The 27,114-nt window shown below is 34.6% G+C and overlaps 3 protein-coding genes across 9 annotated transcripts; 2 read left to right on the top strand and 1 right to left on the bottom strand.

The window, feature by feature from the left end:
- Positions 1–254: 254 nt before the first annotated feature.
- LOC107014895 (protein DENND6B) lies at positions 255–6,576 on the top strand. Of its 5 annotated transcripts, none has more exons than XM_015215011.2 (5): positions 257–832; positions 1,224–2,964; positions 3,110–3,302; positions 5,147–5,455; positions 5,538–5,799. In XM_015215011.2, exons 2-4 carry the CDS (start codon positions 1,349–1,351, stop codon positions 5,312–5,314), a joined length of 1,977 nt encoding a protein of 658 aa, XP_015070497.1. In that variant the 5' UTR covers positions 257–832; positions 1,224–1,348; the 3' UTR covers positions 5,315–5,455; positions 5,538–5,799. The 5 variants fall into 5 exon arrangements, with proteins under 5 accessions (XP_015070498.1, XP_015070497.1, XP_015070496.1 ...); XM_015215010.2 differs by having other exon boundaries at positions 474–832; positions 5,144–5,455; XM_027915532.1 differs by lacking the exon at positions 257–832 and adding an exon at positions 6,044–6,576 and having other exon boundaries at positions 1,349–2,964; positions 5,144–5,455; positions 5,538–5,610.
- A 2,631-nt stretch (positions 6,577–9,207) lies between these two features.
- LOC107012232 (transcription factor MYBS1) lies at positions 9,208–10,693 on the top strand. The gene is made up of 2 exons (XM_015212014.2): positions 9,208–9,889; positions 9,965–10,693. The coding sequence occupies exons 1-2, from the start codon at positions 9,459–9,461 to the stop codon at positions 10,431–10,433; spliced, it is 900 nt and encodes a 299-aa protein (XP_015067500.1). The 5' UTR covers positions 9,208–9,458; the 3' UTR covers positions 10,434–10,693.
- A 1,126-nt stretch (positions 10,694–11,819) lies between these two features.
- On the bottom strand, positions 11,820–25,956 carry LOC107015313 (histone deacetylase 15). 3 transcript variants are annotated; one of them, XM_015215546.2, is made up of 19 exons: positions 25,719–25,956; positions 24,779–24,863; positions 20,564–20,868; positions 20,293–20,469; positions 20,032–20,146; positions 18,923–18,996; positions 18,647–18,722; positions 18,392–18,456; positions 17,923–17,978; positions 17,629–17,752; positions 17,421–17,546; positions 17,237–17,287; positions 15,806–15,874; positions 15,524–15,632; positions 14,030–14,109; positions 13,845–13,927; positions 13,702–13,747; positions 12,722–12,893; positions 11,820–12,118 (listed from the first exon to the last, which is right to left on the bottom strand). In XM_015215546.2, the coding sequence occupies exons 3-19, from the start codon at positions 20,843–20,845 to the stop codon at positions 11,991–11,993; spliced, it is 1,833 nt and encodes a 610-aa protein (XP_015071032.1). In that variant the 5' UTR covers positions 20,846–20,868; positions 24,779–24,863; positions 25,719–25,956; the 3' UTR covers positions 11,820–11,990. The 3 variants fall into 3 exon arrangements, with proteins under 3 accessions (XP_015071032.1, XP_015071031.1, XP_015071033.1); XM_015215545.2 differs by lacking the exon at positions 24,779–24,863; XM_015215547.2 differs by lacking the exons at positions 20,564–20,868; positions 24,779–24,863 and having other exon boundaries at positions 25,719–25,955.
- Positions 25,957–27,114: the final 1,158 nt, after the last annotated feature.

Here is a 27,114-nt window from a genome sequence, read left to right as displayed (position 1 = left end):
CTACGATGATCAAATTTTAATTGTGTGGATAAAAAGTTTTACCAAGTAAACTAGTCCTCAATTATTGAAAAAATAACTAGTCCGCAATAGTTTATAGTGCTCCAATTAAGTCAAAGTTAAAGAAGTTTTTTTTCCTCTAAAAAATATATTAATGGTCACCAAAATAATATTAATAATGAATCTCCAAAATGTTTCGTAATATTCTAAAATTAAAAAGATTGTCATATAAATTTAAGTAAGAAAGTAAAATATTACGCTTTTTTTTGGCCAAAGCAAATGTACAGTTTTTGTACTAATAAGATGCAAAATTGATTTGCACGAAACTTTTTTTGTGAAGGTTATCAGAAAATTTTAAGAAAGAAACTAGGGTTCCAAAAATAAACAATTCTGTATGAATTCTATCAAGTTTTTATATTCATAAGTCTTTCTATTTTCTCCCCAATAATAAAGCAGGTAAAAAGGTGTTCTTTTTTGGGTCGGGAAAATCCAAACATGATTAAACATCCTATTCCTTCATCTCCATTTTCTGCTTAGGTCGATTTGATAGAGAACTCTGTCCTCTAATATATAACCCAATTCGAAAATTTACATTATTTGGGCAAAAAGACTTGTCTTTTTCCCAGCTGTGAACCCTCTTGTTCTTCACCTGATTGGTTGCCTTGTTGTATCATTCGACCCAATTGTTCTTTTTTTTTTTTTTGCCCTTTTGGTGATATATACCAAACACATTGGATCGAGACCCACCTTTTTTAAAAAAAAAAAATTACTAAAGATTTCATTTTTTCGATCCATCAACAGTGTTCGCGGGCAGATGTATCTTTGTTGAATTCAGGTGACTGTCTGATGCATATTATATATTCCTTTTTTTTTCCGATTGATTCTTTAATTTAAGACGTTTATGGGTATATTGTTCTGTTTTGATTCCATGCTTATTGGATTGAAATATTGTAATTAGATTCTTGGTTTTTCTACCTTTTTTTAAAACCCAATTAACCCAAGCTTTTGTAAATTGGAGTACTTGTTTGCTGAACTTTTACGTGAGTGAAAATCTTCGTTGTCTTGATACTTATGGTCCTAGTAGTCCTGCTTCTGTTGTTACATTTCCGACTTTTTGTGTCAACTACGTATACCCTGGTGTTGTTTATTTAGTTTTGCTCCATTTATCCAACTGAACACTCTACAGTTTCCTGTCTCACTTATGAGTTAATTCTTTCATTTCACAGGTTCAATTAGTTGTACAAGTTGCTGTATTTCCTCTTGGATGAGACACGAAAAGCCAAATGTTTGTGTGTGTATGTTGGAAATAGGAGTTCTTTGAGTGATGTTGTAGTTTTTGCACTAACCGGAAATGAGCAGATCTGCATCATTTTTGGTGAGATCAGAAGCTGATTTAAAAGTAGATGAAAAATCTCTACAGCAATGGGTTGTTGGCTTCTGTATTATTAGGTTTGATCTTGAACAGGGACAGCTTATTGAAGAATGTTATCCAGCGGGCTGTCTAACTCATAATGAGGAGCTTGAAGTTGCCTTTAGCTCATTTCCGGATTCGGTTTCTCAGAATCATAACCGATCAAGCATCCATGACTGTATCTTTTTCTTCCGTGTCCGGAGGCAGGGGAATCCTCAAGTGGCACATCTGCCTTCATCCGAGATAGTGGAAGTAAATAATACACAAGCATCCCAAATGACAGCCAGTGATAAGGTGCTTAAACAAAGGAGTAAAATTCAAACAGGGGTGAACTCAAGATATTTGTACGGGTTCGTGTTTAATAGACAGAGACACGATGAAAGGCTAAAACGGGGTGGTGAGCAAAAATCCGTGGTAATTCTTTCTCACAACCCATTCTCTAGTGTTTTTCGACCTTTGCTGCAGATCATGGGCCCATTGTACTTTGACATTGGGAAGAAAGCCCTCAATTTCATTGCTTCTTATGTATCAATGTGGCCTGTTCCTGTACCTGGTCAGTTAATGGAGCTTCCAATTGGAAATGCTACTCTTAAAGTGAACTTGCCGCCTGCCCATTGTATGCCTTTGGATTGTGGAGTACTTTTTGAAGAGTTGGCTTCTCCAATAGCCCCATTTCTTCCTTCCAGTCAATCAGTTCCACAAGGTCTTTTCCATGATGCAGATCTTTTTGGGACATTTAGGGGGCTTTTAATGCAGCTTTGGAAGTTATGGGAATTGTTACTTATTGGAGAACCCATTCTTATCATAGCGCCAACACCACCTCAGTGCTGTGAAGCTGTTGCTGGTCTGGTTAGTCTGGTCGCTCCGCTTCTGTGTAGCATTGATTTCAGGCCTTACTTTACTATTCATGATCCCGACTTTGCTCATTTAAACTCCCTTCAAGAAGGTGCTGCTTTTCCTCCAATGATTTTGGGTGTGACAAACCTCTTTTTCTTGAAATCCCTTCGAAGAATTCCACACGTCTTATCAGTTGGAAATCCTGTCATGAATGCAGCTCGACTTCCATTTTCTGCTAGAGCTTCAACCGGTAGAATTCCAGCTGGACCTGAAGGACTTAGTCTTCCCAGTCTTTCCTTGAATAGGTTTACACCATCAAATTTTTTGAATGCTATGAAGTTGAGGAGAGATGGTCCACTCTGCCTGATGACTGAGCACAAAGAAGCCTTTTGGAGCAGTTATGCTCCAATTACAAAACCAGACACTTCAATCTTGAATAGGCTAATTGATGCAGGTATGTCACCCAGGGTAGAGGAATCAATGTCAGTTGTTAATAACGACATACTTCGTCGGCACTTCTTAGAGCTGACAACCAACTTCTTGGCCCCATTCGGCCCATATTATAGACCAACAACACCTTCTGAAGGATCTTCCCCGTATGTTGATCCTCCTCCGCTACCCACATTTAATGCCGAGGACTTTCTCACTAGCTTGTCAGTACGGGGTCCTGGAAAGTTTCTGTTGAAGAGGATGAAATCCAACTGGCTGGACCTTTACAGGTAAAGAATGGTCAGTTTTTTTCCTTATGTACTCTTCTTTGAATTTTTATAGGTTCTCTCTTCAACGTTTACCAGCAAACTTTATACATGTAATTAACGGATTATTGCCTGACTCAAAATGAAATGATAACTTGTACTTGTACAGACGGTTTCTGAAAGGGCACAACTTTTTGCCGTGGTTTCAACGAAAGCGTGCTGTTGCTGAACAAGAACAGTATAGGCTGTGGAGGCAAGCTAGAATGAGGGCTGACATACAACATTTTATATCTAGAATGTCTGAGTTGGAGATAGTTGATACTTTCAATGCAATTGAAAGGCATCTTCTTGGAGAGTTACAGGCATGTGCTTTCCTAAACTTTTAGTGACAGTTCCATTTTCTTCTCTGTGTATTCTGACTTTTGAGTAGTTCTTCACCTATGAGGAATGTACACAAAAATATTGAAATGCTCATACTGAATTAGAAAATGAAACTAAGAGATTTGCTCATGAGTTAATAAATGTGATTGTGAGATAGTATTTGATCATTCTATCTTAAGTGACTGAAATATGTACTTATCACCCCTCCCAGAAAAAGAAAAAAAATATAATGATATATCTAATTTCTATGGAGAGGCAGAGATTCTTTATTTATCGGAGGCGGTAGAAAAAAGAGACTCATATAATCTTGCTTTCACTTACTGGGGGTGTTGAAATTTTTGTGTATGAACAGTTGACAAGACATCTAGCTGGGACTGAAGGCTTTGCTACCACTGTTCTCTGACTTGTTTTTTTGCTGAATGATATCAGGCTGAATTATCAGTTTCTGTACGAGTAAATTTAGAGATTTTATTCATGTTAAGATTTAATCATATGCATCTGTGAGAGCTTTCAGTTGTAACTAGTAGGCGGAGAAATAAGGGTTTTATCTATGATGGACGTAGTTGAGATTACCTTAATTTTATTTATGCAGATGAAACTCATTTACATGGTAAAGAGCAACATGTCGATAGAAAATCCCATAATGAAACCGGTTACTGAACTAGGAGGAGAAACAACTCAGCTGTAAATACCAGCGTGTGACCTTGCCATTTCTTAAGGCTACTATATTATTTGATTGCCGGTGCAGAATATATTCAAACATGACTTAAATCCCGTCATAGCATCTTTCCATTATCCCATCTTGTAAGTGTGCATTTGGTTGATTAGTCTAAGGAAACAAATTTCGAAGCATTCAAACAGGGAAGGCCACATAACTCCAGTGAACAAGTTATCATGGTAGGCAACCCTATGTTGCTTGATGAAATAGGGAGGGGTTTGACAAGGTGGAGTGGTAAGGTTGTTTCCTTTTATTCAGTAGGAGAGAAAAGAGGAGGAAAACTAAATGTGAAGGGGTTGGATACCTTTTCATGACACCTTTTCAACTCCTCCAAAATGTGATCTAAAGGAGGAAGTATATCACAACATTTCACTTCCTCAGTTACTTGCAACCACACCAACAACCAGAAAAGCCATCAATACTTTCCTTGTGAAATTAAACCATGCTTTACATCTGTGCTGTATTTCCTTGCCACGTTCCTTTTTCTTTGTCAGATCTCCAATGATAGATTCACAATTACCATCTTTTGCATATCCTGGACAAGTATCAATTCTATTGAGAAAGAGATGATGTTTTTTGTAACATTATCTCATAAATGTATCAATCTGTTGAGCAGAGATTGTATTGTCGATTATAGTTGTAACATGTTAAGAATTTTGGAAAATACTCACATGTTATCCATCGTTTTTGGATTCATAGTAGCTCTTCTTAAATGAAGAGAAGGGTGACTATCTTCCATTGTTCATACTCACATGTTCCCCATTATTTTTGGATTCATATTCGCTGAAGATGGCTTTTGTCCAGTTCAATTTTTGCAACTTGAACTGCAAACGACATTTTTTATTGGCTTTGATCTATTTTAATAGGTTAGCAATGTGGCAGAGTTAATTATACTAAAAAATGCAACTGAATAATCTATAGGTTAAGGACTTGATCAATATTATATAGATTTTGAGCATGGGATCTTTTTACTGTTTTTCAAATTTGAAGTGATCTAGTTTTCTGCTCCACATAACCTTCACGGGGCTAGTTGTTACCACTCTCTTTTATGTTACTTAGTAACTGTGAATGACTATCTTTCTTGGTGGCAATGTTCTGCTGCAGCAGTCCACCACTCTTGAAGAAGGTTCTGATGCCACTAGCAGCAAACTAAGGGAGGATCTTCAGGCAGTGTTTCATGTCCTCCCAAAGGACATGCAACAGCTTATGCTAATGAATCCTGAGAGGGCAGCACTTGTACGAGATGATGAGCTTCCCTCTATATCAACCAGATGACAAGAGCTTATGAGCCTAAGATTTAATCAGACAGCTGAGTTGAGAGTTCTATGGTGCCACCAGAAGATGTAGAATCAGTCATGTCCTCTTCTTCGCTGTAAATTCTTGCAGGAGCTGGACTTCTCAATGATCTGCTGCAAGGTCAGTTAAATCTTGCCTCAGATTTCCATTTTGCATTCATGAGATAAGTTGATTGCAAACATGATATTAATCTTTCCTCCAGATTACTTTGGCAAAGAACTATTATCTATTGAAGCTGTTCCGGTGTACTGAGATCACATTCTTCTTCTGAATTGGTATTTGAATTTTTCCAGAGAATTGATTCTTATATGATGTTTCGGGATGAATAGATGTCTGTTTAACTTACTATTGAAAGGGAAAACTATTTCCAGATATAAGAGAAACAAGTTATGAGCCCTTGTGTTGTAAAACTCCAGCTTTTTTCTATTTTATTCTTTCTCAATGATGGTGTCCCTCTTTGGTTTGTGTTTCCTCTCAAGGACATCAATGTCATATGACGCATGATTAGACAAGTCATGCTGTAAATGGAATATCAGTGTTTCCATTTCGTTAAAACACGGGATGTAGAACCCGTATAAAACATGTCAAAGGATGCTTTTACTTGGCTAAATTTGCTGCACATCTCCCTCCCCTTATCATTTCATTTGGTTTCCTTTAAAATTGCAGCTTAGTTGATTTTCCTGTTAAAGCTCAACCATCTTTCTGCAGTTTCAAAGCTGCAATTTGCGGATTGTTATATTCTGTTGCTTTGGACAATCCAAAATTAGTCGCTCCCATGTCATATCCTTAAAAGAAGTACTGCTTTTGGAGGATCCACTGCCCATCTATTGGCCTTTTTTGAAGAGTTTAACTAACTTGGATTATATACTGGTTCTAAGGGTCGCTGATTCAGTTTTTCTATTGACCTTGTGCTCAGTTAGGGATTAGCAGTCACAGTTATCTTGGCCAGTACAAATATGGCATGCCAGATATGAAAAAAAACATAAGACAGCACTGTTGCTGTGAACCTTTTAGGATTCAAAGGGTCCAAAAAGATCAAGATTTTTCTAAACCTTATCCATTAAAAATAATTGGTGGATGATAGTTATTGAATGAATATATGATATGTCAATCCTTTTAATATCCATTTAAGTGTGAAATCAAGAGTTCCATGTGATTTCATGTGTAAAAAGACTGCTGGTAATGCCGTCCTTGTGACTTGTTTATAAATATCAAGGAGACAACTTAAATTATCAAAGAAAGTGAAATTATGGCTTGACAAAGACCCTTTGTTATTTCAACAACACTAATGACTATAAAGTTCTTTACATCCACAAGATTTTGTCAGCCTTTTGCCCTTTGAGACTAGTACAACAAGTGTAAGCGAGGTGGGAGGGTATAGTAAGTAGATTTTATCCCTATTTTGAAAGGTTAAATAGATGTTTTTAATTGATTATAGACATGCAATGAAAACTCGAAAAGATTATACTACAATACAACGATCGACTTGCTACCGGATATGTCTTGAAGAGACGCTAAAATGGACTTTGTCATCTATGTATCATTTTATATAAGAATTAAACATCTTTTCTAACTAATTTACCTATATCTTTCTGGCCCTGTATCCTTGAGATAAATATAAAATATGACAGTTTCTAATTTAATATTTTATGCTATAATTTAATGGATGATAAGATGGATGGACAGATATATAAACATTAGATAAGATTTTTTTAAAAAAAAGTTACATCAGTTACGAGGGGCTTGCAGCATATATTTTAAGAACGAAATGAGAAAAAGATTTAATTTGATCATATGTTGTGCAACTTCAATGTATATATATCTGTTCATATAGTATGTAACTATTACGAGAAGTGTTACAAAAATAAGAGACGAGATAGATGTAGAACCGTGAATAACAATATCTTAAACTTAATACACACCAAAAGCAAAGATTTTTTATCCGTTAATTATAAGTTTTGAATCTGGTTAGTGTGTTGACGTTGAACACATTGTTAGTACTTTGGTCTTATTTTAATATATTATTCTAATTAACATATGAATCTATAATCAACTGATACAAAAGTGATGCGTAACTGTAATAACTATTATTATTATAAGTTTACAAGATAACAACCATATATATTTTCCGTATGAAAATGATGGAAGTGTGACATAGACTTGAGGCTAATATATACAATCATTCAAGACTCCATTGCATATTGAAATATCATAGTTCAAATTATTTCCTTTTATGAAAATGAAACTCTGCATATTTATTTTGTAATATCCAAATTCCAGACATAAAAATTTTCTTTTTCTTATCATAGAAAGAGAAAAAAGACATAAACTAGACAACTCATTGGCGCAACTCCTTTTTTATTTTATTTAATTCAAACTTTTTTTTTCTTTTTTCTTATGACATTTTTTGATTGTTTATGTTTACTCACATCTTCTTATTGACAAGATGGGCATAGTTTTACATGAATTAGAGAAGGAGAAAAAGCCACGTAGGTACATGAATAAGAGGTTGAAAGACAAAAAGTGACAAATTCTGGGAAAAATCATTACTCAAAATTCTTTCCCCACACCCTTGTGCTACTGTCTGAGCAACACTTTCTCAAACAGAATTACTAATCCAGTCTTTTTATAAATTATTGTTTGATTAATGAAATAACAATTAATAATTTAAAATTAAATACAAATTATTATTTAATCTACATTCAATGAGTGCTTCTTTCTGGTGGAATACACAAATCAATATAGTTCAAACGTTAGAACCTTTAACTATGGACATAATTAAAGTATTATATGAATTTTTTTTTTGTTATCGTAAGTTCAAATTTTATTATATTGTAAGTCTTATATTATTAAATAAAGAAAAACAAAAAGATTTATCATTCAAATTGTGGATCAACTACTCTCGAAGATGATTATAAAAATAATCGTCTTTAATATTAAAGTAATGACTATGTATAAAAAATTAATTTCTATACGATCGTTGATTTCAGAGAAAGAACACAAGAATTGGATCTGTTTAATCAAAGGTTAAAGAAAATTGGCACGTGATTATCATTTTATCATACATTCTTGATCAGTACATAATTAGATCTTTGATTACTTGCAAAGTTGTAATTAATGCTTTAAATAATTTGACTCCAATCCTGCTTCTTCCCACCCACCATTATTAACCTAATATTACTGAAACAATAGGTCAAAACATTACAAAATAAAGAATTAAATAATATTAAAGTCAATAACAATATTATTATCTCTAGTATATCCTAATCCTATACTCATTTCATCATTATTTTATTTTCAATGTACTATAACTTTTTAACAACTACTTCTTAAATAAACTATTTCACGATTTTATCTTAATCAAAGATTGAATAAATTCATCTTAAAATTAATCACGATTTACCCCTCCTAAGTCCTTAGTACTATTCCTAGAATCACGAGGGCAAACAGTGCGTGGCCCAAATTTGCTACAAGATTTTGTATGGAACCTCTTATTGCCATTCACCCATTCAATCATTGCTACTAATAAGATGCCACTTTTTTTTTTTCATTTTAATGATGAAATAGATACCATTTTTTAAACTTTTATGTTTCTTTATTTATATTATTCCACCCTTTTAATCATTGTATATTCCATAGTTTCCATTCTATTAACTAGTAAAGATTTTACTGCTGGATTAAAAGTTGGTAATTTTCTACACTACCTTCCCATATTTTCCTCTTTCCCCTTTTCTGTTTTCTCTTTTCCCGCCTTGAACTTTGATTAATATTTTAAGATATATTATTTTATTATTAAAATTTTAATTTTAATAATCCCCTATGTAGAATCTCTACTTTATTATATTGACTCTTTTTAAGTAAAGTGGAAAAATAATTATTGTAGAAATAGAATTGGGTTTTCACTTTTTGTAATTTAGTTTGCATGACTTTGTATGAAGGTGACAAATCAGCCCATCACTTCAACCTCACAAAGTGGTCCTTCACCATTAATACATTTGATACCCCTCCCCACTTTCTTTTCTTCCCTACTAGAGTTATTATTATTTTCTTTCAAACTGAATATTATTAGATGCAATTTTCCCCAAATTGAACTAAAAAATTAAAACAAGAAAGAGATTTAGAAATGTCACCTTCAGATTCATCTTCATCTTCAGTAGTGTGGAGCAGAGAAGAAGAAAAAGCTTTTGAGAATGCCATTGCACAGCACTGGGTGGAAGATTCTGAACAGCAATGGGAGCAGTTTGCTTCTATGGTCCCCACAAAGACCATTGATGAGCTTAAGGAACATTACCAGCTACTTTTGGAAGATGTTGCAGCCATTGAAGCAGGCCAAGTTCCAATACCCAATTACAAAGGAGAAGAAGCTTCTTCCTCTTCAACGAAAGAAGTAAATCTAGGATATACTGGGTCAGTGGATGGACGGCGGTCCAATTGTGGTTATGCAAATGGATTTTCAGGTACGAACCATGACCCGATTGGGCATGGTGGAAAAGGAAATTCTAGGTCTGAACAAGAGAGACGAAAAGGCATACCATGGACTGAAGAAGAACATAGGTAAATTTTTAAGGCGAAAACAGTTTAAAATCTAATGGTAATGAAACCTAATTTTGACTAATTTTGAATTTACAGGTTGTTTTTGCTAGGTTTAGACAAATTTGGGAAAGGAGATTGGAGAAGTATTTCAAGGAATTTTGTGATATCTCGAACACCAACACAAGTAGCTAGTCATGCCCAGAAATACTTTATTCGTTTGAATTCCATGAATAGAGATAGAAGAAGGTCAAGTATTCACGACATTACAAGTATCAATAATGGAGGAGACGTTTCAACTCATCAAGCTCCAATTACAGGCCAACAGGTGAATCCTAATCCATCGAATCCAGCTGCACTTGGACCCTCAGTCAAGCACAGAACCCAACCCAATATGCATAGTATGGGCATGTACGGTGCTCCGATGGGTCACCCCGTCGCTGCACCGCCAAGCCACCTCGCCTCAGCCGTCGGAACACCGGTTATGCTTCCTCATGGACACCATCCTCCTTATGTACTTCCACTTGCATATCCTATACCACCGCCGCCACCACCCATGCACCAGTAAATGAATGGTGCGCACATAACTGCATTTTCTTCTTTCTAAATTTCAATAGAGTTAGTATATCATAAATGCTTTTGAGCTTTCTCTTGGAAACTGAATTTTCAAAGGCTCATGGCTTGTCTTTAAGTATCAAAATTCTCTCAATTAATTTCTTTTCTTATTGAGAAATTTGTAAATATTAGAGTTTAGTATGTTTGGATGTTTTAAGGGATGCTCAATTGCTCATCAATTCTTTTACATAAGTAAGATAATAAATTTAGGTGTTGAAAATTGCATAAATGCAATTACACTATTTTGTAAAAGGGTGATGATAAATGATTACTTCTTATTTATATTATTAAAAGTTATATTTTAAATAGATTATTAAAATATCAAGAACATAACAGTTAGAAAAGTGCTTAGAAGTCTTCAAAATTATAGTTATGCTTGAATATTTTATTGATTTATAAATCAAACTATTTATAAGTTAGTTTAACTAGCTTATAAAAAGTTAGCCTAAAGCCAAAGGGATTTTTTGGTTTATCTTTCCAGTTTCAAGAACCGGGAAGAATAGAGAGAGTGTCCTAAACGCAAAATCCACCAATAGGGAACAGTGGCACATGATTGTGGGGAAAAAAACAAATGAAGGTTATGTGGAAAAAAAGAAGAGAGAGGAACCTTCTCTTGAAAATCTATAATACATTTTATTTTTTTGGATTGTTATAATACTGCAAATCAATTTTTAAGTGTTACTTTTTTAAAAAAAAAATCCCAGATACTATTTGTTAAAATTTAGATTTTATTTCTCCAAAACTATAAAATTTTAAAGTATTACTAAACCTAAATCCAAAATCCTAAACCCGCTCAAAGGCGGCTGAGTCTTACAAGGCGATAAAACTATTGAGCCTTGTAAGACTCATGAGTATTTGAGCCTTATTCCAGAAAACCTAATTTCAAAAAAATTATTGCCCTTTTGATTTTGGACTCCAATTTATAACCTATTGAACGACGACATTTCGCATGCGAGGGTTGCCTTTTAGATCAGGGAAGGGGGTAGTGGTCTTGAAGATATTTGTCACCTTTAGTTCTATTATAAAACTTGACATTCTATTTTATTTCTACATTTCAATTCCACCAACAGCAATGGCAACGACTCCAATTGTTGACAGTTACATGAATGGACACAAGAAGGCAAGTTCTTTCATTCTATACCACTAAATGCTGCCCCAGTTTTGTATTTTCCTATTTCACTGTCTTATTTTCTTACAATTCCATTACTTTTATTTCAAACAGCGGGTATACTATTACTCTCAGATACAGATACAGTATTTGTTCATCCTACCATTACCTTACCCACTTATGAGATTGTTGTTATTTTTATTAAACCATAATAACTCGTACGCACGTTGATGGATTAGAAATAGAACACTGCAAGATAACTACTATCCGAGAACGTCCAGGGAGAGATTTAGTTGGAGGTACAATGACTAAACAAAACAAGAAAAAAAGGAACAGTAGGGCAGGATTACAAAACAACAACAGTCTAGACCTAATGCCTGTAGCTTACAACAAGAATCAACTTCAACAAGAAAAATTACAAGAGGACTTTGCACGCAGCTGCTTGGACAGTATGCGATACAACAGCCTCTTTCGTCCCAATCTCCACCACATTGGTAAACCAGTCCTGCGTCTTTTTTTACTCTGTTCTCCTGCATTACCAGCAAGGATATAGTTCAATACACTAGAAGTCCAATCCTCCACAGCACCAATGCAGAATTTTGTGTCTAAAGGATTTCTTTATAAAAAGTTGACTGTCCTCGAATTCATTATTGTCCGAGCATCAAAAATTCATCAGCTAACATGCATAAAGCAAGAGAGCTGAAGCTGGTCTACTGGACCATATTTTTACTGCCCAAGTGCAGGGAACTCAATATGGTGTTGAATTTGATCTTTTATCATCATCAAAGTTCAAAATATTTTTGATGTTACATGGTCAGTCAGCTTCATAGTTTGATGAAATTTTACCTCACTTTGCTTGCAGGGTGACAATAGTGTACAAGATGTCAGCTTCATTTCAGCCATAGAATATCACTTTTTTACTTAAGGTCTTAGAATCATTGTATATTTCTCAAAAGTTGGCTGAAACTTTGACTAGTTGCACACTTACATAGTTAAATAGTTAACACGGATTGACAGGACCAATTTGAGAAAATCCACAAGGTTAAAACAGAGAACTAACCGTATCATCAAAACTAGAGGTAGAAAGATAAAATAGGGACTATTACTCCCCAAAGAAAATTCAAGAAACTCACTTGTGTCCTGAAAAGCATAGGATCCCCACTTCGAATGCAATTTAGTGAAGTTTGCCTCCAGTGTAGGCCAGAAGTTCATCTGAATCTTTAGAACATCCAAAACACTTCGCAGTCCAGCTTTGGAAGGTACAGCTTTGTCTATGTCAATCACTGGACTTTCACCAAGCAAGACCTAAAAAAGAAAGGACAACATCATACATTATCAGAGAAAACAATCAAACTTCTGCATACCCCAGCAGTTTGAAGGATTAAACTGTGGAACAAAAAATGTTCAAGAGTTTCCACGTCACCACGATCGAAATAGTTCTAGTCATTATAATAACTTTACAGGTTATCTGCTACCGAAACGAACTGAAAAAGATACTAAGTGGATACTCCCCCTGGTAGAGAAGAGTAAACTTTTATCTTTGACAAATGCTTGAAAATTCATCAATTGCTCCAAGAAGGTGTGAATATGCACAGCAAAGACTTTTGAGAACTAAAAAAAGTTTGCCCTACATTACTCGGCCAGGATTTCAAATATGCTTTTTGATGCAGAGAGCAATTTATTAGTAAAAACAAAACAAGAAAAAGGTCAAAGCAACTCAAAAAGATGACCATTAATATCAAGACACTAGTGCTGACCAAGAACCTATACCCATTGCAATAGGCATGCATCAGTGGCAGCAGTTGAAAGATTCATCACACTGGACTTAGTAGTGATAGTTATGATAGAAGCGAGGTAGGTCTAGGGGAACAACATCTGGCTTGGTTGATTTACTTGAATCTGTAATCCCTCATGTACTTGAAACTGGAGGTTTACATACTGATAAAAACACTCTCCTGATACTGCCAGTTCTTTTGCCTTGTTTCCAACTCTAAGTTTTGAAGGGACGCACTGAAAGTTCTTTTTTTTCTTCCAACATTAAGTTATTTTACATGCCCTTTTCATCAGTATATCCTAGTCCACCATCCACTCCCTCTGCATAAACTAGAGTTACCTTAATCACTGCTGTAGCTGATGATGAAATTGAGCGAAGATTGTAGCTGCAAAACATAGCCATTCAAACACAAGCAAACATATAAACCACCAGTTCCCTTTGATTTAAGAGCCAAGACAAAAGAGCAAAGAGAAGATACAGACCCGCCTTCCAGAATAACAAGCAATTTTCCACCTGACAATGCACTCAACATCTGAGTCATTGATGCATAACCAGCAGGAGTTACCTGCAAAGACGATCCAAAAGGTAACACAAAATAGCATAGGCAACATATAAGAGGAAGAAATGAGTACATTATTAAACTAGTCGACACTAGAAAAATCCTTACGTCACAGCAGCCAAGGGGGTCACCCCTAGCAGCATCAAATCCTGCTGAAATGATAGTAAAGTCTGGATTGAAATCCAAAGCTGCAACAACATGGAAAGAGAGAAGTTAATGAAGCCACTCTCTTGTTTTTTCCTATTTTCTAAAGAGAACTAGATAAGTTCATAAGAACAATAAATCAAGGAGACGTAAGAATAACCAACCACTAAGAAACAAGCTTTACCTGCATAATGCAAATAGTGTTGTTGAACAATATAAGAAAAGAGTTTGATGAACAAACAGAAGGTCAAGAATTTGATAAATAATTTTACTGCTCACCGAGATGGCATTTAATAGGAAGGTTGCATACAACACGTATATTGCTAAGCGACCAACAATCTAACCACCAATGCAGCATAGTATCTACTCTCTTACACCAAAAGTACAATAATAAAAGTGAGGTTTGCATCACATGATTGGGTCTTTCCAGACCTTCAAAAGTTCTTATTTTATCTGAGAAAATGCATAGTGTTGCCATTTTCATGTAATATTCCTCACAAATCTAGTTTATTCATCCTCCTGCCTAAGAGCCTGTTTGGCTCAGCTTAAAAGCTGGTCAAACTGACTTAAAAGCTGATTTTTGACTTATTTAGCTGTTTGGCAATACTGAAAATAACTTATTTTAAGTTTAAAAAAACTTATTTTAAGCCAAAAGTTAAAAGCTGGGGTAGAGGTGCTTTTCTTTTTTTAGCTTATAAGCTGTTTTAAGTTGACCACATTTTTATCTTTTTGCCCTTTAATATTTTTATACAATCTCCAAATTACAACATAACCCTAACATCTCTTTCTTCCATTTTTCTCTTTTCACGTTTGGCATAGCAACTTCAGCACTTTTATCCAAACACATAACTGCTTATTTTAAAAATAAGTTTCAGCACTTTCAAAAGTACTTTTTTAAAGCTGCTTTTATTAAGCCCATCCAAACGGGCCCTAAGTGAGCTTAATCACATTTCTGGTCTCAAACCCAAGCAAGGGAGAGGATTTCAGTTCGTTGACAACCAAACTAAACCTAGTAAATTAGCAATGCTCCTCACACCATAAATACACTGATAAAATCTCACCAAGGCACATATTACATTCATATCCAATTGTGATGAAAATGTGCATGGGTTCCATTAATCAATAAGTTCCAATATTTTATTTTGAAACGAAGGTAAGGTAAAGGCATTCTGCACAAGTTCATTTGTCTTTGTTGGTGTCCATTTTCTCCAAGGACTTAGCTTTTGGCATCCCAGTCATAAACTGTTGAAAAAGGAGCAGAACATCCCTACATTGCTCTGCAATCAGGGAGATTTTACTTTGGCATATGCAAGAGATATATATAATCACAGCTAAGATCTCCACTTAATTACTGCTTCCAAGTATCCTCACTTTATTTTTGGACAAGTTTATTCATTGTTTCATTTTAGTAAAGCTCTGTTTCTTTTAAATTTCTTCATAGAGAAATAGAATACCTACCTATGGGAAGCACGACTTGCTCAAATGCAAAAATGTAGTCATTGTCACTCACTCCCCCACGGCTCCAAGGAATATTCACACAGTATCCTTCTGCACCCATAGAACCAACCTGTGGAAAAGGAAAATAAACTATGACATCCAAATGCATCTCAAATGAATGTACTTAAAAGCAAAACTCCTGAAATCGTGATTTTGTGGACGCCCTTTACATAAAGAGACAAAAATGAATTAAATCTCAGTCTAACCAAACCACCAGTGAAGGTGAGTATAATGAATAAGCACCTCATCTGCAGCTCCTGTACCAGGGTAGAATCTTCCACCCTCATGTCTATGCAATGATATATACAAAACCTGCTCAGTAATAGAACCACAACATTTAGTTTTAAAGAACTTCTCCCAAGCAAACAACAAAAATGCCGTGTTCGAGGAATTTGTTATAACACACTCCGTGGTCCACATATCAACGTAATGTGATAAACAATCTCATTTTAGGATGTGTCAAAATGTTTGGAAATACAATTCTTCAGAGTAAATTCACATTAACTTTTATAATTCAAATACAAACCATGATATAGATTGTTTCACTAATCATTAAACGTTGCAGGATTTTCAATACTTCAATTAACCCTTTCCCTAAAAAAAATGCGACAACAATGTACCCAATAAAATCCCACAGGTGGGCACCGGGGAGGATATAGCGTACACAGACCTTATCTCTACCTCATGAAAGTAGAGAATTTGTTTCTGAAAGACCCTTGGGAATACTGCTAATCTTGCATGAAACGGGTAACAGGTACAATGTGCAAAATTTCCCCCAAGCCTATCTAGCAAGCAAGACAACACTCCACTTCCACCTAATCGTCAATTCTAATCCGCAACCTCCAAATCTTCCTAGCTGTACTGCTCCACCAGTCAGACTCACATGGTGAATGACTTCTGTAATAGACCGCCCAGGCATGAGTCCGAACTAGTTCTTAGAAATAAACACACTCCTACCCTCATCTCCACCACTTCCACCCAAACTTTCATAGTGTGACTTAACAGTATGAACCCGCTCGGCCTGTTCACTTCCAAAATTCCATCGGGATCTCTTCTTGACCCAGTCTCTCCTAGCTACTCATCCTATAAATAGCACCTTTAAACTCCTCAACCTTTATGCATCAACAATACTCATAGTACCACCGAATCTCCGAGTGCTTTAAGCACCTAGCAAAATGTCTCTGTCCCCGTCTTCATTCAAAAGTTTATGGATCTGTCAACCAATACATTGTCTTCCTAGTCTTAGACGCACTTCATTTGGGCTAGGTCTCGAGCACTCATCTCTCCCACCTTAGGTAGCCTATACAAATTCTTATCCCCGCCTTTGTCGTCGTTTTTTGCTTTTGTTAAGAATATAAAGATAAATTTATTAGCCTATTTTTCTAATCAAAATATGTACATAACTAGGACAAAGACGGTATCAAAGGAAAGTAAAGGGATATCCAGTAGAGTTTGTTTAACTCCATAGCTATATACTGCAACATAAACATATACTAAATCAGAAATAAACATGACATGGTACAAAAGGCAAGACCAGGAGTTCCCCTTTCCCTTTTTTTTTTCTTTTCTTTTATAATTATGAGACCAGGATTTCCCTTATAATATGAAGATCCATCTCAGTGTTCTGCAGAAAGATTGATCATAACGCAACACTTAGTTTAGCAATTCATTTACCGATTTGCTTCTCTCAAATATTTCTTGTGTGCCATTCCCATGATGCACATCCTACAAGACGTGAGAAAAGAAATCATAAATTAGGTCACAACTTTTGCATTTCACGTGTATCACACGTGTTAAATATCCCATGATAACAGAAATATCAAGCAATCGAGGATAAACATAGAGCGCCGGTAAATACCCAATCAACTATTAACACCTTCTTTGCACCAGCCGCCTGAGCTGCTGATGCAGCAATTGCTGCATTGTTGTGGAGACAGAAGCCCATGGCCTGTTTCACACCAGCATGGTGGCCAGGAGGACGAACCTAACTCACCATTTACAAAGAAAATATCAGGGTGGTTTTTCCTTCTTATATGGAGAATGCATAATCAAATGTGAATTCTTACCAGAGCAAAACCATTTTTGACGCATCCAGAGTAGATTGCTGAAGCAAGGTCAGCACATAAACCTGCTGCAAGCCTGGCAGCACATGCTGAATATTCATTTGCATAGGTATCAGGTGTGAAATAACTGCCATTTTAAAAAGCTCTTGGTCAAGATAAATACTGAAGGTTTTTCTATTACATATGGTTAGTCCCAGTTCAATAATGCCCTTAAACAAAAACAAAAACCAATAAGAATGAAAAGCAAATGATGTCTGATTGAATAAAATGGAAAGTAAATAATCAATATTCTCAAACCTGGCATGCATACGCTTGGTGTTATCAACGGCTTCAATATTTTCCTCTGAGTGTATCTGAAGGTCCAAATATATAAGAATTAATACATAAGAAACTAAAAAAAAATAATCTAGAAGTAAAGGATATCACCTCCTCTGTCTTTTTGTATATATAATAGTAAAAATAGCTGGCCATCACTTAAAGGTAGGACACTATTTTTTGTCGGTTAGAGGTAGATAGGGTGCACTTAACCAACCTTTAAAATTGAAAAAAAAAAAAAGAAAGAAGAGAAGATAAACAGCTAGTCACCTCTGAATAGCAGCATCTAGAAAATTTGAGAAAATATGCGTGCAAAAGTCTAGCATCTTCTCTGATTGCATTACCTAGGGGTCTCAGAGAAGACACTAGCACAGAATTTCAAGTAATGCTGTATACAGCACATAGCAGACCCAATTATCCACAACACAACTGAAACTTGAGAGCAACTCACCATCTGGAGTTCTTCCCTAGTAATTTCTCTTGCAGGAATGGGATGGCACTTCCCCGGGAATATACCTTATCATGTCAAAGAGTAGCGAAAGATTAGACAATCATTTTTCAACGAACTGACATCATAGATTTTAGGCATTATAAACCACTTAAATCTTCTAAAACTTCACACGAAGTGTGGATGCCCCAAATGACAATACTAGGCTACCACTGCAATGTTCTCTAAGGCCCGGAGATAAGGAGAATTGAAGAAAACCTGCTGTTGCAAGGCTAGCTGCAATGGTTCGAAGACGGTCTGGTCTCTCAGGATGTGGATGAGACTTCAATACAACCTTTTCAATCAAAAGAGAACCCATAAATAATTATCTTCATCAATAAGAGGAAATTGGTATTCAATAACTAATATCCAAAACAAAATGCAAGAACAATTCAATTCTTTTAAAAAATTTATTCATTGTTACGACTAGACAAGGCACAAGGACAATCAATAAAAAACTAACACACAAGATAATAAATTGAAGAAATACCATACTTCTGTGTGAAGCAACATCCTCTCGTCAAACCCTATAGCAGTGGAGGATGATAAAGAACTTTGCTTGCATGAATCTACAGTAGAAGAAAAATCAATATACTATTTATGCCAAAACAAACGAAAAAAGAGAAAGGTCATATACCATATAGCACAACAAACAAATAACACAGTAAAAACTGGCAATAGACCTGCACCATTGGAAAAGAAGAAAGAATGTGTTTTATGAGTAAGAGCAATTAGAAGTAGTAAGTCTGCTCACATTATTAAGGAGTTTACTTCCAATAAATCACCTACGACTGTTCATCCACCAAACATTTGTGAGACTCAAAATTATCAGATATAATAAATAAAATGTCATTTGTTTACGTTGTGCTAAGATTTTTACTCCATACCTTCACATATTCCCCTCAATTGACTATATCAACGAACCTTGGTTTTGGATTCCATGTGACTAGATATTTTTTCAAATTTAGATACATATCTGCTTTGAGTCAACGAATATACATATTACATAGCTTTTGTTTGGTAAATAAGAACTTCTGCCAGTGCAACAGGAGTAATTACTGGGTCATCATTTTTGAAAATACTGTAGTTATACATGGGTGAACCAACTACATTATTGTAGAGGTATTTTGAAACAGTGACTCCTGGCTATGACATTATGATATAAGCTAACTCTTAGATTTTGAACTTCTATTCTACGTTTCCAAATATTTGACTTTTTCTTGCAGCCATGGGTAATCTGAAAAGGGGGTAAACCAAATGGAAGCAACAAACAGAGCTACAATATTGGGCAGGAGACAACACGAAAAGTGAGGGCTCAAACATAAGATAGCAGATATATAATGGACATCAACTTCCAAAACATTATGCCTTCCACTGATAAACTAATTTCCCAGCTAACATGATCAATTCACGGTCATTCACAGCTATATTCCCTGTGACTATCCTATGTGCTATTAAAGTTGCAAATTCTTTCGTATGAGCATATTTTGTATATCGGGATAGAACTTCAAATATACACAATACCGTTCATTGCACGAGAAAGTCATTTATTAATCAATCAAAAGCACAAATATAATGTTCTGTAATGTAAAATTACAACCAACCTTCAGAATCTTCAGTTACAGGCAATTCATCTTGGTTGACATCTTCTTCAGGCAGATATGGAGATGCAAAAAATCCATGCCTGAGTATCCCAGATTCTCTGTGTTCTCCGCATACCTGCATAGGCAGTATTCCATTAATAAACCATGGAATGTATAATTTCAACAGTAAGTGAAAACTTCTGAATTAATTTAGCTTTAAAAACAGGAGACTGGAAGGCTGAACGAGCACAAAGAGAACAGCCAAAAAGATAAACAACTTACTTCACAATTGCCAACATCCTCGACATTGATCATTGTACAATTGACACAGAACCACCTCAGAACTTCTATTTGCTTTTCTGATGGTTCCCAGTCACTGTCATCATCATCCTCGTCAAAATTATACCGAGCATTATACATATCCTCCAAGGTCATATCACTTTCGTGCTTAGCACTTTTCTGAAGTTGACAACAAAGTTCTAATAAGAAATCATCAGATGCACACCTTCAAAATCAGTGAAATATACAAAATGAGCTAATAGCAGCTCCTCACAGTTATAGCAGCTGGATCAGCATTCAAACCAGAGATCCCATCTGAGTCTCTAGTACCAAGTTGTGACACCTCCCCAGATTGTCCATCATTATGACAAGTATAATCACAAACAACCGCGGAGCCAACCCCGTCTAATCTTCCATTTAAATCTTGACATAGAGCAACTTCCGATTGATTTGGAAGATTGGTTTCAGTCTTTCCACCAGTTAAATTGCTCATTTTAGATGATTCTGAGATCTCATTGCCTTCAGAATTAGTAACACATTTTTGCACTAAGATCATTTCTCCACAATGATCACAATCATCTATAACAAATATCAAATACTAATTAGTAGCCATAAAGTTTGGACAAAAACTTCTAATTTTACAAACTGCAAAGGCCAAAGCAGCCCTCTTCTTCTATTACATTTTAGTGTGTCCTTCCCCATAACACTAATGTGACGCTTCTATAAATATCACTGTTACCTTTCTAAAAAAAAAGTGTTTAATACGTTTGTTTAATTCCAAAAGATAGATGTTAGGGATGCGTTGGAAGTCATTAATTTAAGTATTTAATTATTTATTTAGTAGCTTTATTTATTATTCTGGAATAGGGTTTATATTTCATAGTTTTATAAGGATTAGGTTAAGTCATAGTTATTAGTTTGGAATACGATTTAGGTCTCCTACTTTTATAAGAATTAGATTTCCTGATGTAATAAGACTCATATTTAAAGGGGCTTTTGATGAATAAATCAGGAAGTCATAATTCAACAAAAATCAAGAGATCAGAGTTCTCTCTTCAATGAATTCTAAGGTTTCGGCGTCCCTTTAATGAGCTGATTTATTATATCGCCCTGTGAATCAATCCTTCTATAAAGATTCATAACACTAGATCTATGTAGAGATAAGGATTGAAACTGTAATAGGTTCAAAACCATACAAATATCTGAAAGAGAGAGAACTGAGATAAACACTTCTTTTTCTTGACAAGTTATATCCAAAGCAAGTATGTTGCATATGGACTTAGTTAAAGCTGTAGAGATTGAAGTATTGTTTGAATTTTTGGTTACTTACTGATCATTAAGATCGAGTGGATAGACATGTGTCAGTGTATGAGTAATAGAGCGCGTAAGATGAATGAAAAATAACAATGCCTTTTAAGTTATTTACATATATAATGTTAATTCAAATTGGGAGCCTTGAATTAACGGTAAAATTGTCTCTGAGTGACCTATAAGTCACGGGTTCAAGTCATGGAAGCAACCACCAGGGTAGGTTGTCTACAACACACCTCATGGACTAAGACCCTTCCTCGGACCTTGCTAACGCGGGATGCTTTATGAACAAATAGTCCTCTTTTTGTATAATGCTAATTTGTACCATGAGAGAAAGGGAACATGCGAAATAGCAAGTTCTATTTTAAATTTACACGTACATTCTCTTAATGTGATTCAAGAAAAAATCTCGTTAACTCCAACTAAATTAATCCTTATAGCATGATTATACACCTCTAATTGGTTACATTAATTGTAAATCTTTAACCTTGGCACAATTGGCAACATTTAAATCAAACTTGAGTAGCTCGATCTAAGAAACACTTTTTGTTATTTTTCTGTCCAACCAGAATTTAATTGTCACCAACTGCTACAACGTGTGTTTATCTAGCAGTATTTCTAAGTGAGGGTTCGTGATCTTATACCTTAGTATTCACCTTTTTTACTTTATTGTCCAATGCTTCTAATTCTTTTAAAGAGGTCTTCAAATGCCTCAAAGACATTTGATTTGCCCACGTGACCCTAATCACGTCGACTATCATCTAGTTTAAATTGAAGCAATTATCAGTTATTTTACCTATACTGGTGGAACCATAGTAATATGGTATTCCATTTGGTGAAAAGGGAAAAACGCCAACATCTGTTTCGATCGGAGTTAAAGCTCATTTACTTTCTTGAACAAGCTTATTTTCCTTTTCGAGAAAGTACCAATGTGAGTTTCATTGGACTCAATCAACTTCATTTCAATTTTTCATCTAACCTACTCATCCTCCTTTCCATCGTAAAAGAATATAAATAAAGAAAAATATGTTATGGCAAAATGCTATATGTGTTGTGGCAAAATCTCATAAGCAATTTTGAGATGAACCCATGTGTAATTTATAGTTTATCGCGCTCATTTGATGTTTTTATATTAAGTAAATGAGGTAACCATGAATCCAAACCAAAGTTATCTCATGTTTCTTGCATCGCAATTGCAGAGTAATACAATTAAGTGAAATCTAAAAACAAATTAAAATAGTAGTTCTTTGATTATTTGACATATATAATGTTTTCTTTTTACGAAGAAAAATAAGACAAAAATAATGTTTTTGAAATAGGTAACTTTGTATTATGCCACAAAACCATAATGGTTTATTCTGAAACCATGCATACAAAGTGTCTTTTTTCACTTTTTTCAGTCTATATTGGAGAATAATTGATTACAGGAAAAACATTGCAGTTTAATTTGACCTTAGAAAACTATTCTCAATGCTCTCATAACACATTCCTTTCTTTCCAAATAGTCCATCCGGGGAAATTCTCCATCTGCATCTGTCATTTGCATTCACCCCTTCTTCTTCCCAACTCTTTAAAGCCTCTAATAAGACCTACCTAGGCATGGTCTAGGAGATGCCTTTGAGGTTTAAAAAAATCCTCCATAATTGTTGGGTATACTTGTAGTTTACAAACAAATGTTCATTATCTCTAATGTCTCCCCACAAAGAAAACCATCTAGAGCATAGGGTTTTCCCTCTTTTCAACAAGTTGTCTTGAGTGAAAGCGGCTTCTTTGGCCAACAACTATATGAATCATGCAATTTTTTATAAGTTAATATGCTTCATATTAGTTTTCATGGCCAATTGTGTGTTAGTGGGTTTGGCTAATCAACCTGTAGGTTGAGTTAACTTTGAATTCATCTCTACTATGCCCTTCACTGCAAAGTATCTTCCATTGTTTGTAGCCAATAGAAAGCTTCGACGATGTTGAAATTTTGTCATTCTTATTATTATTCCCCAGTCATTAAATCGTCTTCTGAAATTAAAGCTCCAACCCTGATTTATCCATAACTCCGCTATGGTATTTTATTGTCCCAGAACTATATTGTGTTGTATATGTCAAGAACAATACTTCCAGATTTCCCTTTTCATGCCATTCATTTTTCCAAAATCTTGTCTTGCTTCCATCTATAACACTGATCTTTGTATTACTCTTAACTTTATCACACATGCCTCTTATTGATACGAACAAATCCATAAGGTGTAGTCACTTCTTTAGTCAACCACACATCTTCAGTTCTCTACCTCCATATTTTCCACTTATTACCCTTTTCCATAGCATCTGATTAGCATTGGCAAATTCCACATCTACTTCATTCTGAGAGCGTTACTCTACACTTTCATGTACTCTATCTTTATACCACCTGCCTTCTTGCAGGTTATCAGTGCTTGTTAATTCACCAAATGGAAGCCTTTTTATTTACATATATAATGAGAATAAAATACTACTAATGAAAAGCAAACAAACCAAATAGTTTGTTTTACTTTCCAGTTATGCACACGCACATTCTCTCCTAATATATTGATAACCGCGTATGTTTTCTCCTAATGTGATTGAAGGGGAAAAAAAGATTACACCTCTAATTAGTTACATGTATTGCTACTTTTTAACATGATAGCTTTATTGAAGTTGTTGAACTAATTACTTTCCTTTTTTGACATCTTTTAACATTTTCAGTGTTACTTTCAAATTTCCTTTTAAGTAATATCAGCAATTGAATGCCCAGTAACACTAAATTTACATAATACATACATTAAACTCACATAATATTGTGCTCCCTAACAACCAAACTATATGGTATTCACATTGGACCTATAGGTAGATCATTCCAATAAAAATAGGAATAATTTCATAAACCACCCTCCAGGTTAGATTTCATAACACCACCCCACCTTATGGTTTACAATATTATGCTCACCTCCTTTTTTGGACAATCACTTTAGACCACGCTAATATATTTAAATTTCTAACGGCAAGTTCCAAGTTCCAAGAAGGACATATTTGTAGTTTACGCTCACCTCCTAAATACTAAAATATGACCAATTTGTCGTTTTCTATATTTTATTAATGAACTAATAACTGAATTTCTATAGAACAAAAAAGAAAACTAATATGAAGCTCATAATTCTTGTTTCGCAACTTTTTTTCACAAACTCCAAAAAGCTCTTGCTGGGTTGTCGTTCAACTTCTCCCTCCTTTGTATAAGATACAACTCCATGTTTTTCCTATATGAATATTTCCTTCACTCATAACCCATCAAAATAAGTAGCACAACCAAGAAGTAAAAGAAGACGAACACATAAACAAAAATCAACAACATGAAGCAACAGAGAAAGGATAGATTGGTGCACATAAAAGTCACAACTAATGGATTATTTTAATCAACAATAACATTTAGCAATTGAGACTTTTCTAGTTGTTTCAATTTGCAACAAACATCAGCATTGACTAATGCTAAAGAGTTGAAAGGACATCAACGGATTTCTTTGGTTTCAAACTAGAAAAGATAGAAAGACACTACTAATCGCTAATTTTATGTAGTTGAACTTCCCGTTAGAAATTTAAATAACTTAGCAAATCTAATAACTTTCTTTAGTTGACAAGCATAAAATTTAGAATTATGGCACTGACTTCAGTCAAGATGCAGACTGAAGTTGTTCAGAGAAAAAATTTGCATATGAAGGATATGGACAGGCTGGGTATTAGCTCTCTTTATGTTCTATAGTAATTTATTTGTAACTCGACAGAGTGTAAGAAAGGAAAAGTTGGTAATATTGGGAAATTATCCCTAAAAATGCATAGGCCTTCTGTAAATTACATCCAAAACGATCTAGGTATGATTAACCCCTGTTCCAACTCAATACGAATCTTTAGATAGACAACACCAGGCTTAACCAATTCTTGGTTTAATAACAAACAATTCTACGATTTTAGATTTTACTAATTAAGTAGAACCGGGAAATGAAGCATCTCCCAAGTTAGCCACAGTGCAATGTAGTTGCAGCAAGGGGAGAAATACCAACTGTAAGGTCAAATTAAATGCACCAGTAACGATAACAGCTACGATGAATATAAAATACCTGTTGTAATCAGACCAAAGGCGTTGGCACGATTTGGAACACTTATTGCAATGAACTTGGAATGTTTCTGAAACACAAAACGAAGAAATTTCTTGTGGTTTGGAGCTGTAGAACTGCAAGTTTAAGTCTCGTCTCAGCGTTTCTATGACGGAGAACGAGAGAGGGTTTGTTCGGCGAGGAAGATGAACAGTTTACTGAAGCGACATTTTCCTTTATGACGTAATAAATGGGAAGGCTATTTTCTAGGGCTTTTTCCGTTTTTCTTTTATTTCAAGAAAAGGACACGGTCAGCTCATTGTTTAAATATGAAAAAAAAAAGAAATAGTAAATACACTTCGCGTCGCGAACTTCATAAGAGGTAATATTTTTTTATTTTGATTTATGAAATACAAATTTGTAACACTTTATAAATTATTGTAAATAAGTCAAATTTTTTTTATTCAATCTATGTGACATGTATATAAAATTCAGAGAGTCAATTAAATTTTTAATATATTTTATATCTAATGGGTTCAATATGTGTTACTTCTTTAATAGTAAATCTTTTTAATTTTAAAAATTATTTATATTGTTACTTATAGTTAAATTATATAATATTGCGTTGTAATTTAAAAATATAGTTATTAGAAATGTCTTGTTATTAATTCAAATTAAACACATATCGGTGATGACGTGTGTGCTTCTGGAACTTCTACAATTATATGTATGTATAAGAAATTCAAAAATGTGATAAAATTATTAAGGAAAAATGATAAAAAATGCCTTTAAACCATGTGAAAGAAACAAAAATGTCCTTCGTTTATAATTTTACGTAATTTAAGGACATTTTTTACCCTAGTCCCAATTATCAAATTACATATTTAAGCATGCAGGGTGATAGGGGTCTTATCAACTCCTATATTTTTTTTTAGTATTATATATCTTTTTCAATGATTATCTGATATTAAACCAAATTACGTGCATAGACACATGTATATTAGACACAAAAAAGAATTTTCATGTTTTACCCAAATTTTCGTAGTCTCTCAAGTCTAAATTTCTAAGTGGTTGGATTTTTTCACTTCATTATGTATAGCACATATTCTATTGTTTTTACATTGAAATATTATTTGCATCTAATATACACAAGGGCATAGAATATAACTCCTGCACGAGTCATGAAACGAAGAGGACTAAAAGAATCAAATACTTAATAGGTTAAAAAAAATTCAAGGTGTTAAGATCCTTGCTTAATATATTGGGCAAATAATAAGAAAAAAAATAATTTTAGCAAGTAATGAAACACTAGCATAGTTTCAAATGTGTAATTGACAATTTCACCATAAGTTAGGTTGTGTTTCATTTGTAAAAACACGATATTGAAAAAAAATATCAAACTAAAAAGGTCGCACTTCTT

Source organism: Solanum pennellii, chromosome 3 (assembly GCF_001406875.1).
Source record: "Solanum pennellii chromosome 3, SPENNV200".
NCBI lineage: Eukaryota > Viridiplantae > Streptophyta > Magnoliopsida > Solanales > Solanaceae > Solanum > Solanum pennellii.
Note: the sequence above shows the minus strand (reverse complement) of the source record. Positions and strands in the feature narration are given on the sequence as shown.